General features: G+C 41.8%; 1 protein-coding gene across 1 annotated transcript in view; it reads right to left on the bottom strand.

Moving 5' to 3' along the window:
- The window catches only part of TARS3 (threonyl-tRNA synthetase 3), a 50,884-nt gene that overhangs the window by 18,577 nt on the left and 12,027 nt on the right, over positions 1-20,280 (bottom strand). The window contains exons 5-12 of the mRNA XM_068538187.1: positions 20,060-20,181; positions 18,351-18,468; positions 16,730-16,794; positions 13,981-14,059; positions 12,926-13,072; positions 12,014-12,112; positions 3,560-3,726; positions 1,732-1,894 (exon numbers count right to left, since the gene is read on the bottom strand). Of these exons, the coding sequence (XP_068394288.1) occupies positions 1,732-1,894; positions 3,560-3,726; positions 12,014-12,112; positions 12,926-13,072; positions 13,981-14,059; positions 16,730-16,794; positions 18,351-18,468; positions 20,060-20,181 (960 nt within the window). The remainder of the gene's footprint in view (positions 1-1,731; positions 1,895-3,559; positions 3,727-12,013; positions 12,113-12,925; positions 13,073-13,980; positions 14,060-16,729; positions 16,795-18,350; positions 18,469-20,059; positions 20,182-20,280) is intronic.

The raw sequence follows: 20,280 nt of genomic DNA, 5'->3' as shown, positions 1-20,280 counted from the left end.
CACGGGCTTAGCTGCTCCGTGGCATGTGGGATCTTCCCAGACCAGGGCTCGAACCCTTGTCCACTGCATTGGAAGGCGGATTCTTAACCACTGCGCCACCAGGAAAGCCCTCCCTTTGATTTCTTATTTGACACATGGGTTATTTAGTAGTGTATGATTCACCTTCCAAATATTTGGAGATTTTCCAGATAGCTTTCTGTTATTGATTTCTACTTCAATTTCACTGCGGCCAGAGAACGTATTTGGTACAAACTGAATCCCTTTAAATTTATTGAGACTCATTTTATGGCCCAGAATATGGTCTACCTTGGTAAATGTTCTGTGTGCACTTTCAAAGAATGTATACTCTGCTGTTATTGATTGGAGGGTTCTATAACTGTCTATTAGGTCAAACCATTTGATAGTGGTCCTTTGCATGACAATTTTAATTTGAATTAACATGAAATCCTGAAAAAGTAAACACTAACTTCTAGGCAATACTGAAAAACAAACACATCCAAAATTCCACCAACCCCCTTAAAACAGTCCACTTAATGTACTTAAGTTAATAAAATTGCAGGAAACTTAAAAAAATAATAATAAATTTCATGTCAAGAAAAACAAACAACCCAATCAAAAAATGGCAGAAGACCTAAATAGACATTTCTCCAAAGAAGACATACAGATGGCCAACAGGCACATGAAAAGATGCTCAACATCACTAATTATTAGAGAAGTGCAAATCAAAACTACAATGAGGTATCACCTCACACTGGTCAGAATGGCCATCATCAAGAAGTCAACAAAATAATAAGTGCTAGAGAGGGTGTGGAGAAAATGGAACCCTCCTACACCATTGGCAGGAATGTAAACTGGTGCAGTCACCATGGAGAACAGTATGAAGCTTCCTTAAAAAGCTAAAAATAGAGTTGCCATATGATTCAGCAATCCCACTCCTGGACAAATATCCAGAAAAGATCAAAACTCTAATTCAAAAAGATACATGCACCCCAATGTTCACAGCAGCACTATTTACAACAGCCAAGGCATGTAAGCAACCTAAGTGTCCATGGACAGATGAATGGATAAAGAAGATGTGGTGTGTATACATATATATATATGCACACAACAGAATAGTACCCAGCTATAAAAGAGAATGAAATATTGCTATTTGCAGCAACATGGATGAACCTAGAGTTTATCATACTAAGTGAAGTGAGTCAGACAGAGAAAGACAAAAATCATATCATTTATATGTGGAATCTAAAAAATGATACAAATGAACTTATTTACAAAACAGAAACAGACTCACAGACACAGAAAATAACTTATGGTTACCAAAGGGGAATAAATTAGGAGTTTGGGATTAACAGACACACACTACTTTACATAAAATAGATAAACAACAATGTGATTTATGTTCCAATGTATAATAATAAAATTATCTTTACTTTTTATTTCTGTCAGTGATTGATTGTTAAAAATTTTTAAATAGCATCAAACAGAACTTCGAATTTTCAGAGAATTAGGTTCCTTTATAATAAAATAAATTATGTTCGAAAAAAACTTTTTCATGTCATGAGATTACTGATCTATGACCCAAATTAGAGAATCACAAAATGTTGGAGCTGATGGGCCCTCAGAGACTAGACTGAACAACACATTTCACAGTGACTCTGAAAGACTCAGCGATCTGTCCAAGGCAGCACATGGGACCTGTGCTGACCACGCCTCCCCCGTGTCCCCGTTTACCTGCTCCACAGTGCAGAAGATGTGAGCGTCATCCTGCTGGAAGCGCCTGACTCGGGTCAAGCCACTCAAAGTTCCCAACGGCTCATTCCTGTGAAGAGCTCCGAAGTCAGCAAATCTAATAGGCATTTCCCTCCATGATCGTGGACGATGGGCAAACATCAGACTAGAAAAGACACAATGGCACACAGCTTTTCCTTGGCATGGAAAAGATTATGTAATGATCTAGATGTTAATAAGGTACAGTTAAATGCCTCAGGATTTGTAAACACCTTATTCTGGTTCTTAGATCACCAATTTTACAAAAATTCTTCTCCCATGAATTAGTGAACCTTGAATTTACATCACTGCACACTCTGAGAAAGAACCCTCTTATCTTCTCCAGAATGCTGTTCCCTACTCTCATTCACCCAGGGAATATCCACTTACCGTTTACAATCCATTTCAAAGGCTACTTCTTAAGTGAAGCAGCCCTGGACACTCCCCCAGAAGGGCTAGTCAGGCTTGCCTCAGGCTCCAAGAACAGCTGGAATTGCCACAATTTTGACACTGGTCTTGCTATTTTTATAACTGACTGTCTATATATTTGTTCCTTCCCCACTCTGCTCATGAGCTCCGGGGGGAAATGGATTGCGTCTGAATCACCTCTGCATTTCCAGCTCCCAGCACTGGAAACACTCGGCTAATGTTCTCTGTTGAATGAAAGGCCTCTCTTCTGCAGGAAGCACCCCTGGCTCCCATATCCCATCACCACTAGGCCACTGTGGTCCTGCTCTTCCTTGTTCTAAGACATGAAAATACAAAATTACATTCTCTACTTGTGTTCAGCTTTCTTCTAATTCTATTGAAATCACAGCTTCAACTGGTACCCAATGGGAAACTGAGTTAAGAAGTTGTTAATACAGGTGTTTTAGAGAATGCAAAGCACTAGGTTAGCCTCCACCTTCTGTTTTTAAAAAGAGGTTATAGAATATTTACATAACAGTTTTTAGAAAATTAAAGATAAATACATATTTTTTACATGCTGCCATCATAAAGTTGAACTTCTTTCAGTCTTTACTGAAAAGGGCAAAGAGCTTTCTTCAATGTTCAGAGGTTTGTTTTAAGTAGTTACCTTCTAAGGTAAATTTACCTGAAACTATGTAGTTGATGATACAAAGCTACAATAGTTAGGATATTTTTTTGTGGAGAATTGTATCTGTTCACTTCCAGTTGTAAAATCTGCTACTCTTACAAGGTTGCATTTGCATACCATGCAACTTTATGATAATTACATTCTTTCACAGACTCTAAGACAACCTTGATTGTAAGATGTACCATTATTTTATACATCACTAAGAAAGAAAATAACCATTAATTAAATTATGGCATAATGTTAAGATAACATTTATAAGATGCGTCCCAATTTCAGGGGTAAAGCCAACTTAGAAACAATGAAATCCAGTCATCTATTTTGATCTCACTGTTCTTGTTACAATCAACCCAAATAGTATGTAAGAACTAGATGTTCTGCAAATACGTATATTTGAAGTGTATTACTATTAGGAAGAGAAATATTACAATAATTCATAAAGTTGATATGTAACATTATCCTCTGAGAAGCACAAAATACTAAATGGTTTCCAGCTAACATCCCACACCTGTCAAACATATTTTAAAAAATAAATTTATTCTCTAGAATGAAATAACTTGGTAAAGATGATTTCTAACCACCACTCTTCAGATTAAAGGAATCACTTAGTTCCAAAAAGCAAAATAATATTAAAGACTAATTGTGAGGAAGTCTGCTATGCGCTTATAGACACAGTTCTGCTTCACTTTTAATACTCACCAGTGCCCCGGACAATTCATGGGCTTAAGGGCAAAAGTGTCCTTGTCAATGTCAAAGGTGAACATGTTGTCACTGTAATGCTGCCAGTGTCCAGAGGTTTCCCAGAGCTTGCTGCTGTACATGTTGGGGGAGAGCACCTCCATGAAGCTGCGTCGGTGGTACTCCTCCTAAAAGAGACGCACACACAAAGTTAAAATCTGCTGGGACAGGTCACAACTCCAGGCAAATAACACTGTGAACAAAGATTTTTAAATTCAGGATTATGTCTTACATTAATTCATGGTTAATATGCCCTTGGCTTTAAGGGTGGTACTTTATGGATCATGAAAGAAAGATCAGTGTATGCTCAGTATAATTTTCACATTAAGTTTATTTGTTTTATAGTATAATAGTATATAGTATGTAATGTTTTAATTCTTTGAGAATTAGTAATTGAAATACTATATATATAAACTTTCTGTAACTACAAACTCCCAAATCCTTGTACATTCCAGGTAAACAGCAGGGGGTTTTTCTCTCTTACTTAAGAGGTAGAATAATTTTATAACTCAATAAGCCTCTGAGTGCCATGTTAATTTACAGTTTTGACCCATTTAGTTTTAAATAGAAATAAAGCTGGGAATTTGAATTTGTAATATTTTAAGTGGTTGTTATCTACTGAGTCATGAGCTGGCTTTGCTCCCTCCCTATCAACTAACAGCTTCCCTCATTCCATCACTGGGGTCAGGAAAAGAGAGTCTTGTTTTCAAGCAGAGTTCTTTTACTTTAACTTTGCTTTTTTTTTCTTCAAGTTATCAATCTGATGATCTCTGTTCAGTGTTTCTTAGAGTTTCAACATTTGTTAATCATTTAATGGGCATCTGGCACAAACCTAGATCACCATATTTTAGCTAAGTAAAAATATATTTTTTATACAATTAAAAAAATATAAAACATACTATTTCAAAATTACTACAAAGAACAGTTTTGCATCACTGACAGGGATATATTATTTGTCGCTCTTCAGCTGAGCATCTTTTCAGTCCAGTCGTGAAAAGCCTGGGTCTCAGCTATCCAGTAAGCTTCTTTACTTAACCTTTGTTTTTACCAAATCGGAAAATTTCAACAAAATTATAAGTTACTATGAATGGCAGTAATTATTTAGTGGTAAGTCAGATGGCTCCATATACTCAGATTAAACAATGTCCCAGCTACTTCCCTGGTGGCGCAGTGGTTAAGAATCCGCCTGCCAATGTAGGGGACACGAGTTTGAGCCCTGGTCCGGGAAGATCCCACATGCCACAGAGCAACTAAGCCCGTGCACCACAACTACTGAGCCTGCATGCCACAACTACTGAAGCCCACGCGCCTAGAGCCCGTGCTCTGCAACAAGAGAAGCCACCGCAATGAGAAGCCTACGCACCGCAACAAAGAGTAGCCCTCGCTCGCCACAACTAGAAAAAGCCCGTGTGCAACGATGAAAATCCAACACAGTTCAAAATCAAATAAATAAATAAACTTAAAAACAAACAAAAAAAACAAAAAACAAGGTCCCAGAAATTAAAGGGGTTTTTGTGTTTTGGCTTCTTTTTACTAGAGGTTACTTTTAAAGCTAAGCTCAGGAGATAGTAATTGATAGATTTTTTTTAACCCACTCTGGACACAATCATGTTAGGAATTTGTTTTGTTGAGGTGTTTGGAAACGATTTTAAACTATGCCCTATGAGGGCAAGTGTCATTATGTTTGCAACTTCTTTTATGCAGTTTAGCAAAAAACAACTGCTATATTTATACATAAAATGTATAAATATATTGCATGTATACCACCTTATCTCTGTATATGATATGTGTGTAATATATATATATATATATATATATATATATATATATATATATATATATATATATATATATATATATATATATATATATAGTTTTGTCTCTCTCACATGCACATACACGTCAGAGACAGAGAAAGCAAATTGGCAAACTTAACAATTGATGAATCTAGATGAAGGACATATGTACGCTCACTGTACTGCGCTTTAACTTTTCTGTAGATTTGAACTTTTTGAAAGAAAAAGTTGGGGAACAATATATCTGAATCCATATTATCAATTTCTTTCTCTAAAGAGTAAAGAAAATCAAGTCTGAGAAAGAGCAAAGTCATGATGACTGAGCAGTCTATAGCTCAGTCTGATCTGAAGAAATCCTGAAGGCTTATTCTGAAGATTAAAAAGCATATTTCATCCCTGAAGTAATAACTTCAGACCATAGAAGGTACTAAATCTCCACCTGCACCTGTGATTTGGCCACCAGAAATAGCACCCAAATATCAGTGCATAGAGTAATTATCTTAAGTAATTTTTCATTATAAACACAAAAGTGATTCCACTTAAACAGATCCTTTCCAAAATCACACTAAAATACCAGAGTTTTAATAAAAGCATAAATCTACAAGGCCAAAGAGAAAAAGGAGAGGAGATGACAGCTATATACTTACAAATCTGGAAAGCAGATGAGCAACAGCCTCAGCAGATCTGGGAAAGCTGAAACTTTACGGGAGAATCCCAGAGGCAAGACTACTCTCGCTGGATATAGATTTCTTGGCTTCACATTTTTAAGGTATTGCTCCTGTCTTCTATATTTTAGGGTTTCTATTGAAAATTTCATTTCTTTTATGACTAACGATGTTTAGCATTTTTTTGTGTGTTTTTTCTGCTGTTTCCATTAACAAAATCAAATATCTAGGGATAAATCTGATGAAAGATGTGTTAAGACCTCTAAAGTAGCAATAACAAAATACTGTTGAGGGAAAATAAAGACCTAAATGAGTTGACAAGATTTCCATATTTATGGATTGTTAAACTCAATATTGTTGTCATTATCTGCAAATTAATCTATAGATTGAATGTAATTCTAATCAAAATCCCAGCAGTGTTTTTTTCCTTTTTTAGGAAATTGACAAGCTTCTTGTAAAAGTTATATGGAAATGCAAAGAATAGCCAAAATAATCCTGAAGAAAAATAATAAAATTAAAGAACTTAAACTACTGACACCGAGACTTAAAATACAGTTACAGTTATCAAAGCGGTGTGGTACTTATGCAAGGCCAGACAACAAAGGGACCAGAAGAACAGAATAAATACCCGGAAAAAATATATATGTGATGATTTGGTTTAGGACAAAGATTCTGCTACAGTAATAAATGGTACTGAAGTTACTGGATAAGCACAGAACCGCAAAATGAATCCAAGGTAAATCATAGCCTTAAGAGTGAAAGCAAACAAGTTTTTAAACAGAACAAAGAAAAACAGTTTCATGACTCTGAAGTCGGCAAAGATTTCTTAAATAGGACGTGAAAAGCACTAAGCAGAAAAGAAAAAAAAGTAAACTGGACTTCATTAATAAACATAAAAAGTGTTGGTCCAAAGACATCATTAAAAAATAAATCAAGAAGCCACAGACTGAAAAAATATACTTATTACATATATTTAACTAAGGACTCAGATTCAGAGTATAGAAAAAAATTCCTACAAATCAACAATAAAAAGACAACCCAAACTTTTAAATGGGCAAAATATTTAAACAGGAGCTTCACAAAAGAGAACACCCAAGTGGCCAATAAGCATATGAAAAGATTCTCAACATCACTATCCATCAGGGATATGCAAAATAATGCTATTATACCAAGTGTTAAAAAAGAAATAACAAGCCCCAAACGGGGTCACTTACCCCCAGGAGAGGAAACCAAGACAGTTTCAACCCCCCCCACCCCAGAGATGCGACCTTTACAACAGCCCATCTGAAATGTCCTGATCAGCACTGGTGAGGTAACTGCCTGAGAAAGACCGACCCTGCTGTTCCTCCCCCAGTAGAAGACAGCCTGCCTGAGATAATCCTTTCTTTTCATTTGCTAACACCTTCTCGCCCCCTCCCCTCCTTCTACCTATAAAAACCTTCCATTTCGTACAACCCCTCCTACTGCTGCTGATTCTTGAATTTCTGAATAAAGCCAATTAGTTCTTCAAATTTATTTGGCTGAATTTTGTTTTTAACAGTGTAGAAGAATTAAATAGTCATATATTCCTAGAAGGAGTAGTAAGTGGTTCAACTACATAAAAACTGTTCAGCATTTTCTTAAAAAATTTGTCATTACTTCCCCAGGACCTAGCAATTCTACTCCCAAGTAAATACCCAAGAGAAGTGGGTTCTTGGGAGCCCCAAAGACATGATCAAGAATGTTCACAGCAGCTTCATATGTAATAGCCCCAAACTGGAAACAACCTACATGTGCATCTACAGGAGAATAAATAAACAGATTGTACTATAGTCATAAAATGGGATAAATCAAAATACACACAACTTGGATGAATCTCACACATTAAGTTGAACAAAAGAAGCCAGAAACACAATAGTGAATACTACGATTCCATGTTATGAAGTTTAAAACCACGGGTAATTTATCTATGGTAACCAAAATCAGCATAGAGATGATCTCAGGGGAGGGGAGGGGAGGCAGGTACCAACTGGGAAGAGACCCAAGAGAACACACAACAAGATGAAAGGTTCTTGGTCTTGATTTGAGTGTGGCTGGTAGATGTGCACACGTGAAATGCTTCAGATTTGTCCACTTTAATGAATGTAACTTTTATTTCAATCAGTAGCCTCCCTCCGAATGCAGTAATATTGTTAGGGAACCGCTGACCGAAACTGCCCGCCTTGGCCAGGCACTATGATAACCGCTTGCCTGTGTTGTCTCACAGCAGGAGGTCCTGATAAAGAACACGGTGCTGCCACCGAAAACTAACGGGGAGAATTCGGGAGGGGCTGAAAGGAGAAGGGAGGAGACGCCAGCCCATAATATGTCCTGCCAACCTCCCAGAAACCCTCGTGCTGGAATCCATCTTGGCTGAGAGATGCGCGCCCCACCAGGAAGGACCCTGAGTCACCAAATATGGGCCAAGCAAGATGATTGGCCAGAGACAACCTGAAACTAACCCCATCACCATGAAACCCGAGACTTCGAGCCACGTGGAGAGCAGTCCTCCTGGGTTCCCTTACCCTACTGCTCTCTGCCCGGGCACCCCTTACCAATAAAGTCTCCTGCTTTGTCAGCACGTGTGTCTCCTCGGACAATTCATTTCCAAGCGTTAGCCAAGAGCCTGCTCTTGGGCTCTGGAAGGGGTCCCCCTTCCTGCAACAACATAAGGGACCTAATGCAAGAACCACCCCGATGAGCCTAACACTTGGAACCATGAAAGATAAGTTTTAATCAGCAGTTTTAAGCTACTCAGTTTCAGGACAGTTTTCTAGGCTGCGATAGAACAGACAACGAGGACAGCATGTGCACTGGCCATGGGTGCTGCTGCACCAGTAACCCTAAAACAGGGGGCTGTGGCTTTAGGGCCAAGTGGTGGGCAGAGCTAGAGGGGCCTTAAAGAAACTGTCTCTGAGGAGCTGAACACTAATAGGAAGGAAAATGTTACTGGAAGTTGAAGAAAAGAGGACCCTTATTAGGTGGTGCCAGAGATTTGGCAACCCTGTCACCCCAGGTAACACAGAAAATAGAAAGAGTCCCCAAAGGACTCACAGACTTAGCTGGGGGTGTCCGGGCAGAATGTGGAAAGAGACAGCCGACTTCTAACTGCCTGTGACAAAATACAAGAAGACAGAAACTAGAGAGAGCACTAATACGTTTCTGAGACAAATTTAGAGGAAATACAAAGGTGGCAGGACCTACCGGATTCAAAAATAAAACTTTCTCACCCTCAGACCCTCCCAGCAAAAGAGTCACAAGACTCTTGAGGACAAAGGTAAAATCTTAAGGGTGCGGCTGTCTGCCCTTTGCAAAGACCTCGGAATGAGCTGAGTACCCAATGGGGCTTTAAGAGTCTTAGGACTGCGCTTTGTACACTCAGTTAAAGATGAGGCTTTTACATTTTTAAGTGTCATCTCCCAGCAGCCTCCCAGGCAGCCCTGGGTAGGGAAGGATCTGTCCCAGAAAGAGACGTAGGGATGGCTTTTATCTAAGCGTTGATTATAAACACTGTATGTAAAAGTGCCCCCCACACACTTAAAGGAACTGTACTAGCTGGGATTGAAAGGGACAGAGACAGCACGAAAAGAAATGAGGTCTCTGGACCCCAACCTTCACAGAAGGAATCAGGCTGGGGACATTGAGAAAGCTGCTCAGAGGTCCACACAGGCAAGGAGGCTGACTCGGAACCAGGGCCCAGAGGGAAGAGAACTGAGTCCTGAATAACAAGCGTTTTCTGACCTTGGAGCAGGGAAGACGGGTGGGAATCAGGGTTTCGACAGATCACCGACCCCAGCACCTCCTTCTGCCCCCATTCCTTCCTGAGTGGGAATGTCCCTGGCCTCCTACTCCTCCATCATCATTTTATAATGTGGCGGGGTGGGGAGAGTGAGGTGGCCCACAGGTAACCTGTCTCTTTAGTCCACAGGTCTTACACTGACGGGAACTCTACACCTGAGAAGCCTCCTCTGCACCGAGATGAGTTACGAGCTTCTGTGCTGATGTGGTAACCAGAGGAGACTTGGCAGACCTTTTACTCAGCACTCAAACACATTCAAAGGGCACAGCTGACTCTCCTCCAGCCTTTGGGAGCTGAAGACATAAAGAGCCACCAGACGCTCAGCTGGAAGCCCCGGGGGCCAGGCCCCGGACACAAGGGCAGTCTGTGTCTCATACAAACGCAAGCCCAGCCCTGACTGAGCTCAGTCTCTGCACTGAGGGCTTCTTCTTCCATCTAGGCGATGGGTAACTGCTCAAGTGGGAGAAAACACCACCCGAAGCCTCTGCAGGTATGTTTACATACAATATCCAGCATAGAACAGAAAACAATCAGCTGTGGAAAGAGGCAAGACTGCGTACCAGAAAACCAGGAGAAGGCAAAGCCTCTGAGAGGTTTTTCTTTTTTGCATGGAAAGGCCGATTTCCTCAGACACGGATATCTGGGGGTTCAGCGTTCTTCACCTCATCTGTGTCTGCCAACCATTCCCCTTCCAAGCCTCAGAGACCCCCGTCCTTCCCACCAATGCCCTTACCTCAGCGGAAGAGACCACTGGGCTTACGTACATAAATGACTGTACAGTACTGCAACCCATAGGATCAGGCCTTGGGCCTGATCATCAGCCATGTCTGTCTTGCATCTATAAGAGATAAAAGATTCTTTTAAGGCCACCACAGAGGCATCCTATTTATTCTCCACACATTCCACCTCCGACCCAGGGAGTTCAAGGTGCCAGGGGCTGTGCTGATTTTCCAGCAAAGACAGCACACCCCAAACAGCAGCTGTAATGGCCATTACCACCTGGTGAAGCCTGACACCCTTCAAAGACTCTTCAGGTCTTACCTCCCTGCTCTCTGATCTCCTCCCATGGCTAAGCAGTGGCCAGTCCCTGTGGAAGGCATGCAGCCCACAGAGGTCAGCCTCCAGGCACACAGCCGAGAAGAGAAGGAAGGAAAGCAAGTCAGAGAGTAACCAGTACAGGCCACGTACCTTCTCAGGAAGGCACTGCGGAAGGTGGTCCCCCCAACGAGAGGGACAAGCAAGAAAGAGGAAGACATGGGTCAGGGGAGAGGGGGCTCAGCACAGGAAAGACAGGAGGGGAGTAGCCAGGGCGATGACGAAAAGAAGTCCTAAGACATCAGTTGTCAAGAATCTTAGCAAGTCAATTCTGGAGGGAGAGGACCAAATTTGAAGAAAAAAAATTTACTTAGAGATTACCTGAATCATCAGAATACACTGCAAGGAGTTTCAGAGTTTTGATAGAAAGTTGAGGATGAATTAGTGATGGGCACATAGAAAACTGAGGAAATGAAAGTTTTAGGTAATTATTAATTACAGGAAAGATACAGAAAGTACAGAAAGGAAAAGTAATCCTAGTAGTCTGCCTGGGTCACCTCTGAACAATACCTACATAGTCCTAATGAAGACTTTCCACTCTATGAACTTGTCCTATTGTACAAGTAGCTATTTTACAAAATTGTTTTTTCACTGTTTGCTCTGGAGCTGCCAAATCACCCAGGAGTCACATAATAAACAATGGCGGGGGGCACCAGTGGTCCAGGGATCACATTCTGAGAAGCAATGATACTTCACAGTTTAGCATTCTGTGCCACACAGAACTCTTCCTCCTTCCTTCTCTCAGGGGGAGTTCCACACTTGGTCTGAAGTTTATCTTAGTATCCTACGTGCTCTAGAAACTTACATGGACAAGAGGTACATTTAATGAAGTCCAAGGATAAATGTAAATATTTAGGGAAAATACAAATTGTTTTAATGTTTTTAATTGAAGGCACAATGTGGCATTTCTCTTTGAGGTTCAAAATTCTTAGTATTATTAAAATAAAATTAATGGAAATGCTTGGCCATTTTACGATGAGAGAAAATAGTAAAATGTAAAATGGAGTTGAATAAGTATAGAATATTTTAAAAGTTAACTTACTCGTATGAAATCCATAAGTGTATTATAAACAAAGGCTCCTCTGGGAAGAAAGAAACAGCTTCCAGGACTCAGATCATGGAAGAAGAAAAGTTCTTGTTCCTAGATTAAAACAATAATTGCATTTCATTTTCACTGTCGTTGCATAACATTTACTGTATACAAATGATACACTAGGAATAAAACATATACTCAGTTATTTCCGATTCTAATATTGACATTCCAAAGTCCCTCAGTACTGTACTTGAATCTAACTACATGTAACAGCACATGTAAAATTACAACTCATATTTATGGTTACTTAGCTTTGAACTTGGCTTTTATTTCACCTAGTATTTACTGCTGATTTCCTCCTCGGCACTTTGGAGTACAGATCTCACGGGGAGACATGGCTGGAGGTGGGCTCTGAGTGACGTGACATCAGCATGGCTATCATGCTTAGAGCCCACCCTGGCGGCCACCACCATCCAGTGTCCGTCCTCATGCCACCTTGCACGCTACCCAGCAGAGCCGAGGACATGGAGCTCCACAGCAAGTGCCTGGCCTGTCATGTAACAGCTCTTACATGGCAGGACTGAGAGTTAAACCCAGGTCTGCCTCCTTGCAGATCTTCTTTGTTTCTGCTCTGCTTCCCAAATACAAAGTATATTATCAAGTATACACAATTTTTTTAAAAAGGCTATTTTTATATCATGATAAAAATGAAAGGTGCAATTGTTTAAATCTAATAAAAAATACAAGAAGGAAAGAGGTTAGAAGACATTGGGGTAGGAGCGTGAAAGAACTCAGCAGCAAACCATGAGCGCCAGCAAAACAGAAGACAGGAGAGGAGGAGAAGAAGAAATGTTAGTTTTAAGACACCCTAGTTCTGAGACACGGTCGCAGGCCAGCTCAGCAGCGCTCAGCGCGGCGTACCTTCCCAATCCTCCTGTGATCCTGGGTCTTGGCCTCCTCCTGCAGCTTCTCCCAGGCTGTCATCATCTGGTCATCAGGAAAGGATATCCCGTAGACCCTCTGCAGCGTCTCCATTTCAGGGTTACCCTCCCAATATGTTGAGGAATTCTAAACATCAGAGGAGATTTGGGTAAACACACCAAACCCTTGGTTACAAATAAAACTGCTCTGAAATATGTACAGCTGGTTCATACCAGGGGCCTGAGCTACCGTGGACTTTGGTATCAGCCGGGTATCCTGGAACCACTGCCCCATGGGTGCCAAGGGATGACTGTACACAATTCCTCACCCTAACATCAGCATAGCTTACTTAAAGATGAGTTTTTGTAGACTTGGAATCTTAAATTGTTTCTAACTAAACCTTCCCAGCCCAAATTATACCATTAATCAGTAAATTATGTAGTCAGTCTGCTGTGGATTCTAGGGATGAAAAGTGAGAAAGAAAGTGTGGAAATGAGGAAAGGCCAAGCACCGAGTGCATCACCCAGGAGAGGGCAGTGGAGGAAGAGGTGTGGGGACATGAAGGCCAGCCTTGCTGACTGCCATCACCCTTCCTCCACCTGTGAGAAAACCAAGGCCTGGGAAGGGCAGGACGGTGATGTCAGTCTCAGGCCTCCTGATTCCAGAGCGTGTTTTCTGCATCATACCACTCTATCCCTTTTTTTTCTCCGTTTCCTACAGTATGTTATTCTCACATGCACATAAACATTCTTGTTCACATTAGGGCAATTCAAGAAAACAATAGTATGCAGAACAATATTTTAATATAGGTGAAAAAGAAATGCACTGTAACACTTATAGTAAGGTTAAATGATAAACAATTAAAGGCTACATATAATGTTCTAATTACCAAAATTCTAAAAAATTATATTATTTTTAGAAGCCCATATAAAAATCAAATATGAATGTAGTGTTTCTAAGAGGCATGGTGTTCAGGTTATAAAAGATATTATTGAACTACTGTCTTATCTAGTTCATCTTAAGTTTACTATATTAAGAAAAAAATCAATCCTTACCTTGAAAATTTTTATCGCTTTAATTTTTCCAGTGTGTCTTACATGGGGGCCTTTACAAAGGTCAACTAGTGGACCACACCTGTAATGAAATATTTAAAACATGCCCAGGCACAGTTATAGCTTTTGGGACTATTCATTAGAAACCATGTTCTATGTTTTGGGGCAATGTTTAATTTAGGAACAACTTAATTTAAATTAATTTTTAATTTAAGGAGCAGGAAAGAGGCGATTCACCTAGTCTCAGATCCCAGCCTTCCCTCCTTGGCTCACATTCAAAAGCCACAGAATCCTTGGAAAGAAATTGTGCAGACAGAGACACCACTTTTCATTGTCACACCCTAAGGCTCCTAAAAACCTTCACTGTCTTAAAATCAGATAGCCATTTCCCTGCTCTACACTAATTTTCAAAACCAAAATTATATGACAGTTATAAAAAATGCGTTAAGTTGATATTTTACTTTAAAAATAAACTTCACAGAACGCACAACACCAACAGTGAAGCATGATATAAGCATCAGTGTAGATGGATTGTAACTCATTTCCCACCTCTGGTGGGTAATCTTGACCATGGGGAAGTTGTGCATATATGGGGGCAAGGGTGTATGGGAACTCTCTGCATCTTCTTCTAAATTTTGCTGCGAACCTAAACGGCTCTAAAAAATAAAGTCTACTTAAAAAGTAAATAAATTCAAGGGCTTTTGTTTGTTTGTTTTTAGGCCCTCTGATTTCATGACAAAATGTCTAATTGTCTCTTGGTTTAGAAAAACAGCATACCGACTTAACAACGTAAGTCTCAGGCAAAGGTTTAGATCAGAGACGACACCGCTATTAAAGCACACGGGGCTGCAGCTGGGGACTCGCCTGCACCTATAATGAACAAGGGACCACCAAACCCTAACAAGCGCAGACTTTTCTCCAAGTACAGAAACATTAACAGAGTTAAGATACCAATAATGTGGGTCTAAGGTGACTTAACGTCAACCAATTTAAGGAAAATTTAGTAAAGAAAGAAAGTTGTTCCTTAACTATTCCAACCAATTTTAAGTATTTTTAAAGTTCACTGGTTAAAAAGTTAAAAATTACAATGAATACATAAAGGGACTGGATTATTCACCAAAGTACAATGAAGCTTTAAACATGAAAACATCATTTCTCTGAATGACCAGGCTTTAATGTATTGTTCTCTGTCCAAGATGGAGGTTGTAAGTCAATGCTCAGAGAAATGGAAAAAAATGCCTGATTAGCATGAAAGACTTTAATAAGCTAATCTTTAAATAATTCCATAGGAAAAAAAGCCGTTTATTTTCAAAAAATTAAATACAAGCCATTCCAATTGATAGAATAAGCATCAATGTTAACCTAAGTTAGAAAAAAAGACCCAAAATGTCAAGTATTAAAAGCCAGAAATTTAAAACTTAGCATATCTTTTCAATTTCTTCATTTATTTTTAAACTTTAAAATGATTATACTGACACTTATTTGTATTATAGGTAATAAATAACAAAATCTTATCAGGTCATTGGAGAGCAGCAAAAATAAGATAAGCATGGTATCCACCTTCAGCATAAAACGGCCATGTGTTCATATTATCATTTAAGAAACGCACTGTGGGGACCTCCCTGGTGGTGCAGTGGTTAGGAATCCACCTGCCAATGCAGGGGACATGGGTTTGAGCCCTGGTCCGGGAAGATCCCACATGCAATAGAGCAACTAAGCCCGTGCACCACAACTACTGAGCCTGCACTCTAGAGCCCGTGAGCCACACCTACGGAGCTTGCGTGCCACAACTACTGAAGCCCACGCGCCTAGAGCCTGTGCTCCGCAACAGCCACCACAGTGAGAAGCCCGCGCATGGCAACGAAGAGTAGCCCTTGCTCACCGCAACTAGAGAAAGCCCACGTGCAGCAATGAAGACCCAACGCAGCCAAAAATAAATAAATAAATAAAATTAATTTTTTTAAAAAAAGAAATGCACTGTGCACAGCTGTGCATAAAGGGGGTACAATTTTACTCACAGTACAATTAAGTCAGAGAACCATAGTACTTGAATGTGGAAAGGAAGTTCCCTGTGGAGGATATTTGTGGTCGTACTTATACAGGGACCAGGTCTTCTCCGATGGGACCGTGAAGGTTACAGGCAGCCAGAGAGCAGGACACACAGGAACAGAGACGAGCAGTACCCACAAGGCAGCTGAACAAGTGGCCAGTAAAAGGGGTTGGGAGCCTAATGCCCAGCAAAACTAAGTGGTTTGGGTAGGGGCTCCCGCTGGCCTCTGCTTCCCACCACTTCTTGTCTCACTGTGAGTCCGGCTGACGCCTGGAAGGTAGTGCTCTTGGACCCCAAGCAGTGGAGGGCATGGTAAGAGGCAGAGAATCACTGCCCGAGGAGATGGCCCATGACAGCTCCCACCGCCCCTCAATAAGAATGTGGGAGGACAAACAGAATTCCTTTCCCTAACAGTCCCCCAAAATGTGAGGCCCTGAGAACACAGTCTTACTCACAGGGAGAAAGAGGCTGCTATAGCTAAAATCCAGAACACAGAATGTGGGTTTTTAGTACCATCCTGATAAATACAAATGAGAAGATAACAATTCCCCTTTGGTGATAACATTTCAGAGTCCCCACCTACAGCAGTACTATACCAACCATGCCAATTTACAAATAGACCACCCACCAAAGACACACTTGCTACTGTTAATGCCTTCAGATGTACCACTGAGCAGTGTTTAAAATTCACACACATTTTACCTGTAAACTGTGGTCGTTGGCGTGTTAATCTTCTCCTTCAGGATGCGGCATTTAAATTTATTGTACTACAAAGAAAAATACATTTACATATTATCACACAAAATGTTTAAGTGGGAAAAAATGTTAACTTTTTTCAACACACACTGAATGGGCGTCTGCTATGTTCTAGGTGCTGAGACCGTGGGGATACAAAGAGCTGAGAGCCCAGAGCTGTGCCATCCAGGACGGGAGCCTAGTGAGCATTTGAAATGCAACTGATCTGAAATGAGGTGCACCACAAGGGCAAAACACTGGATTTCAGAGGCATAATGTGAAAAGAAGAAAATAAAATAGCTCACTAATTACTTTTTATGTTGGTTACATGTTGAAGCAATATTTTTGATTTATTGGGTTAAATAAAATGTTATAAAAATTAATTTCATCTTTCTTTTACTTTTAAAAGGTAGCTACCAGAAAATTTAAGATGACATATGTGGCTCAGATTTGTGGATCTCATTATTGGACAGCACTGTTCTCGAAGATTCCAATTTTAACTACATGAAGTAAATAAAATTCTGAGGACATGTAAAAATTTAAAAAGGGAACCCTCCTGCACTGTTGGTGGGAATGTAAATTGATACAGCCACTGTGGAGAACAGTATGGAGGTTCCTTAAGAAACTAAAAATAGAATACCATATGGCCCAGCAATCCCACTCCCGGGCATATACCCAGAGAAAATCATAATTCAAAAAGATACATGTACCAAAATGTTCACTGCAGCACTATTTACAATAGCCAGGACATGGAAGCAACCTAAATGTCCATCGACAAATGAATGGATAAAGAAGATGTGGCACATATATACAATGGAATATTACTCAGCCATAAAAAGGAACGAAATTGAGTTATTTGTAGTGAGGTGGATGGACCTAGAATCTGTCATACAGAGTGAAGTAAGTCAGAAAGAGAAAAACAAATACTGTATGCTAACGCTTATATATGGAATTTTAAAAAGTGGTACTGATGAACCTAGTGGCAGGGCAAGAATAAAGACGCAGGTGTAGAGAATGGTCTTGAGGGCACAGGGAGGGGGGAAGCTGGGCTGAAGTGAGAGAGTGACATGGACATATATACACTACCAAACGTAAAATGGATGGCTAGTGGGAAGTTGCTGCATAGCACAGGGAGATCAGCTCAGTGCTTTGTGATGACCTAGAGGGGTGGGATAGGGAGGGTGGGAGGGAGGCTCAAGAGGGAGGGGATATGGGGATATATGTATACAAATAGCTGATTCACTTTGTTGTACAGTAGAAACTAACACAACATTGTAAAGCATTTTTACTCCAATAAAGATGTGAAAAAAAAAATTAGCAGAAAACCCCAAACAAAAGAGGAAAACCCAGAATTTTATATGGTATTATACATATTGCTGAATTCAATAGCCGGAGTACTAACAACACTCAGAATTAATCAGATTCATAAAACACACATATGAAACTATTCACCCGGCCCTTCACCTACCTATGTCTGCATTAAAAATTCAACCAACCCGTTGGGAACAATTTGGTGAGCAGTGGCCAATTATTTGTTAAAACCAGTCGTCTGTGTTAAATATTGTTCACGTTCCCGGCACGAAATCACCTTAAACAGGTCCAGCAGGGCCTCCTTGCTGACTTCCAACCTTTCGAAAGGCTGCTGCTCTTTGATGATGGCCTTGCACGCAGTCTCCAGCGCTGGCAGCTCTGTGCTGGACACGGCCCTGCAGGGAAAAGCAGCGAGAATCAGCACAGATTGCTCAGACATGACCTTAGACCTGTGGCCTTTGTCACCAGCTGACTAGCCTTCTACATCGAGGAACATGGTACTTTACTGTCCAGGACTTCAGAGGGTCAGTCATCCTTTCACAAGGCAGGTAACCGTACTTCTCAAAGAGGGAGACGGAGGCGTCAGCTGATGAACTGCCCTCGGTTCTCTGAATAGCCCCGTTGGACACTCCCCAGCTGGACCGCAAGCTCCTCCGGGGCCTGATCATCTGGGCAGTCTTCCTCATTCTTCACACGTTTACGGTTTTGTTCAAAAGCGTAGTGTGGAGTGTGCGCCATGCCCCTGCCCTAGACCAGGAGATCCAGGCTGGGAGGAAGCTCTAAGAGCGTGAACTGTAGGTCAGCCGGCCTCCGCTGGGCAGCCCCGGCTCCTCTCAGAAACCCCTGTCTGTGCTCACACCCCTCCAGCCCTGTGGGCCACCTGCATTCCTCAAACAAGCCGCACACACCATAACCCAGGGCTGTCCCACAGAGGCCTGGGACGTTCTTCCCCCACCAGCCTCAGAGCTCGCTCCCTTCCTCCCTCCGCCCCACTCTTGCTTCAAGGTCACTGAGCTCTCAGCTGACCGTCTGCCTGCTCAGGCCCCCACCTTCCTTTCACAGCCCTCACCACCTCGTCACCTCCGACAGCAGACAGCTGTGTGTCTGTCTATGTCTGTCTCCCCCATCCAGACTGCTGAGCCCACAAGGACAGGCTGATCTGTCCAGTGCGGAGTCAGCAGCACCAAGCCCGGAGCACACAGGAGGCGTCAACACATCCTGCGGAATGACTCCTGGTCGGGGGGTGTCCAAACAGGGGACTACACTGCACAGGCTGGGAGCAGGAGCTGCAGAGTGCCGGGCGCTCAGTTAGGGACGGGTCACTTTGGCAGTGTGGAGGTGGCAGATGGCGGGAAAATGTACCACGGTCGTCCAGGCAAGGACAATGGGGGTCTATGTTAAGGCAGAAGGTGGGGGAGAACTACTTAGGGGATAAAACTGGCAGAACTGGATGGAGTGACTGAGGGGGCGGGGTAGGGGGTGGCAAGGAGCAGGGTGGGCTTGGGAGGACCCTCAGGTTCTGGTTTGAGAGCTGGTGGTTTCCTTAAGGGCGACGAGGGATATGGAGAAGGAGGTGGGCCGGGGCTGGGCCTGCTGCTCGTGATTTCAAGCACAGATCTACTTGAGGAACGTGAGGCCTCTGCGAACCAGCTCCTTTGGCACCAGCTGTGGGACCTGTGTGGCAGGGGTGGACAGCGCCCTTGACTGTCACGGTGCAGAGCTGAACTATGCTCTCTCCAGGGATTAACCCTACAACTCTGGTCCGAATTAGTAGTTTGCCCTAGCCAAGTCTCAGGTTACATAAATAGCATATCACATCCTTCTCAAGAAAAGAAAGAAAACAATTTGAGAAGTTACCCTTGAATCTAAACTCATAAAAAATAATACTGTTCATAAATGGTGACCTAATCTATAATCACATTCTGCAATAGGTATTCACTACACTAATGTGTAACCACTATAAACACATGCACTCAGAGGCATTACCTGTCTTCGAGGAACATGTCGTAGTAGAACCCGCAGTCGGTGGGTGGCCCACAGCACAGGAGGCCCCCGTAGCGGAGCTCCAGGGCTTCCCCGAGGACGTGGGCACTGGAGTGCCAGTACACCTGCGGGCAGGACAGAGGCCGCGGCCACGACCACGGGTCACAGGAAGCCATCAGGCAGACAAGAGGACAAGCGAGCACGTGGATACAGTGTAAGGGGAC

The sequence above is a fragment of the Eschrichtius robustus genome, chromosome 1 (assembly GCF_028021215.1).
Source record: "Eschrichtius robustus isolate mEscRob2 chromosome 1, mEscRob2.pri, whole genome shotgun sequence".
Taxonomy (NCBI): domain Eukaryota; kingdom Metazoa; phylum Chordata; class Mammalia; order Artiodactyla; family Eschrichtiidae; genus Eschrichtius; species Eschrichtius robustus.
The sequence above is the reverse complement of the archived record's forward strand: the minus strand, read 5'-3'. Positions and strand labels throughout refer to the sequence as shown.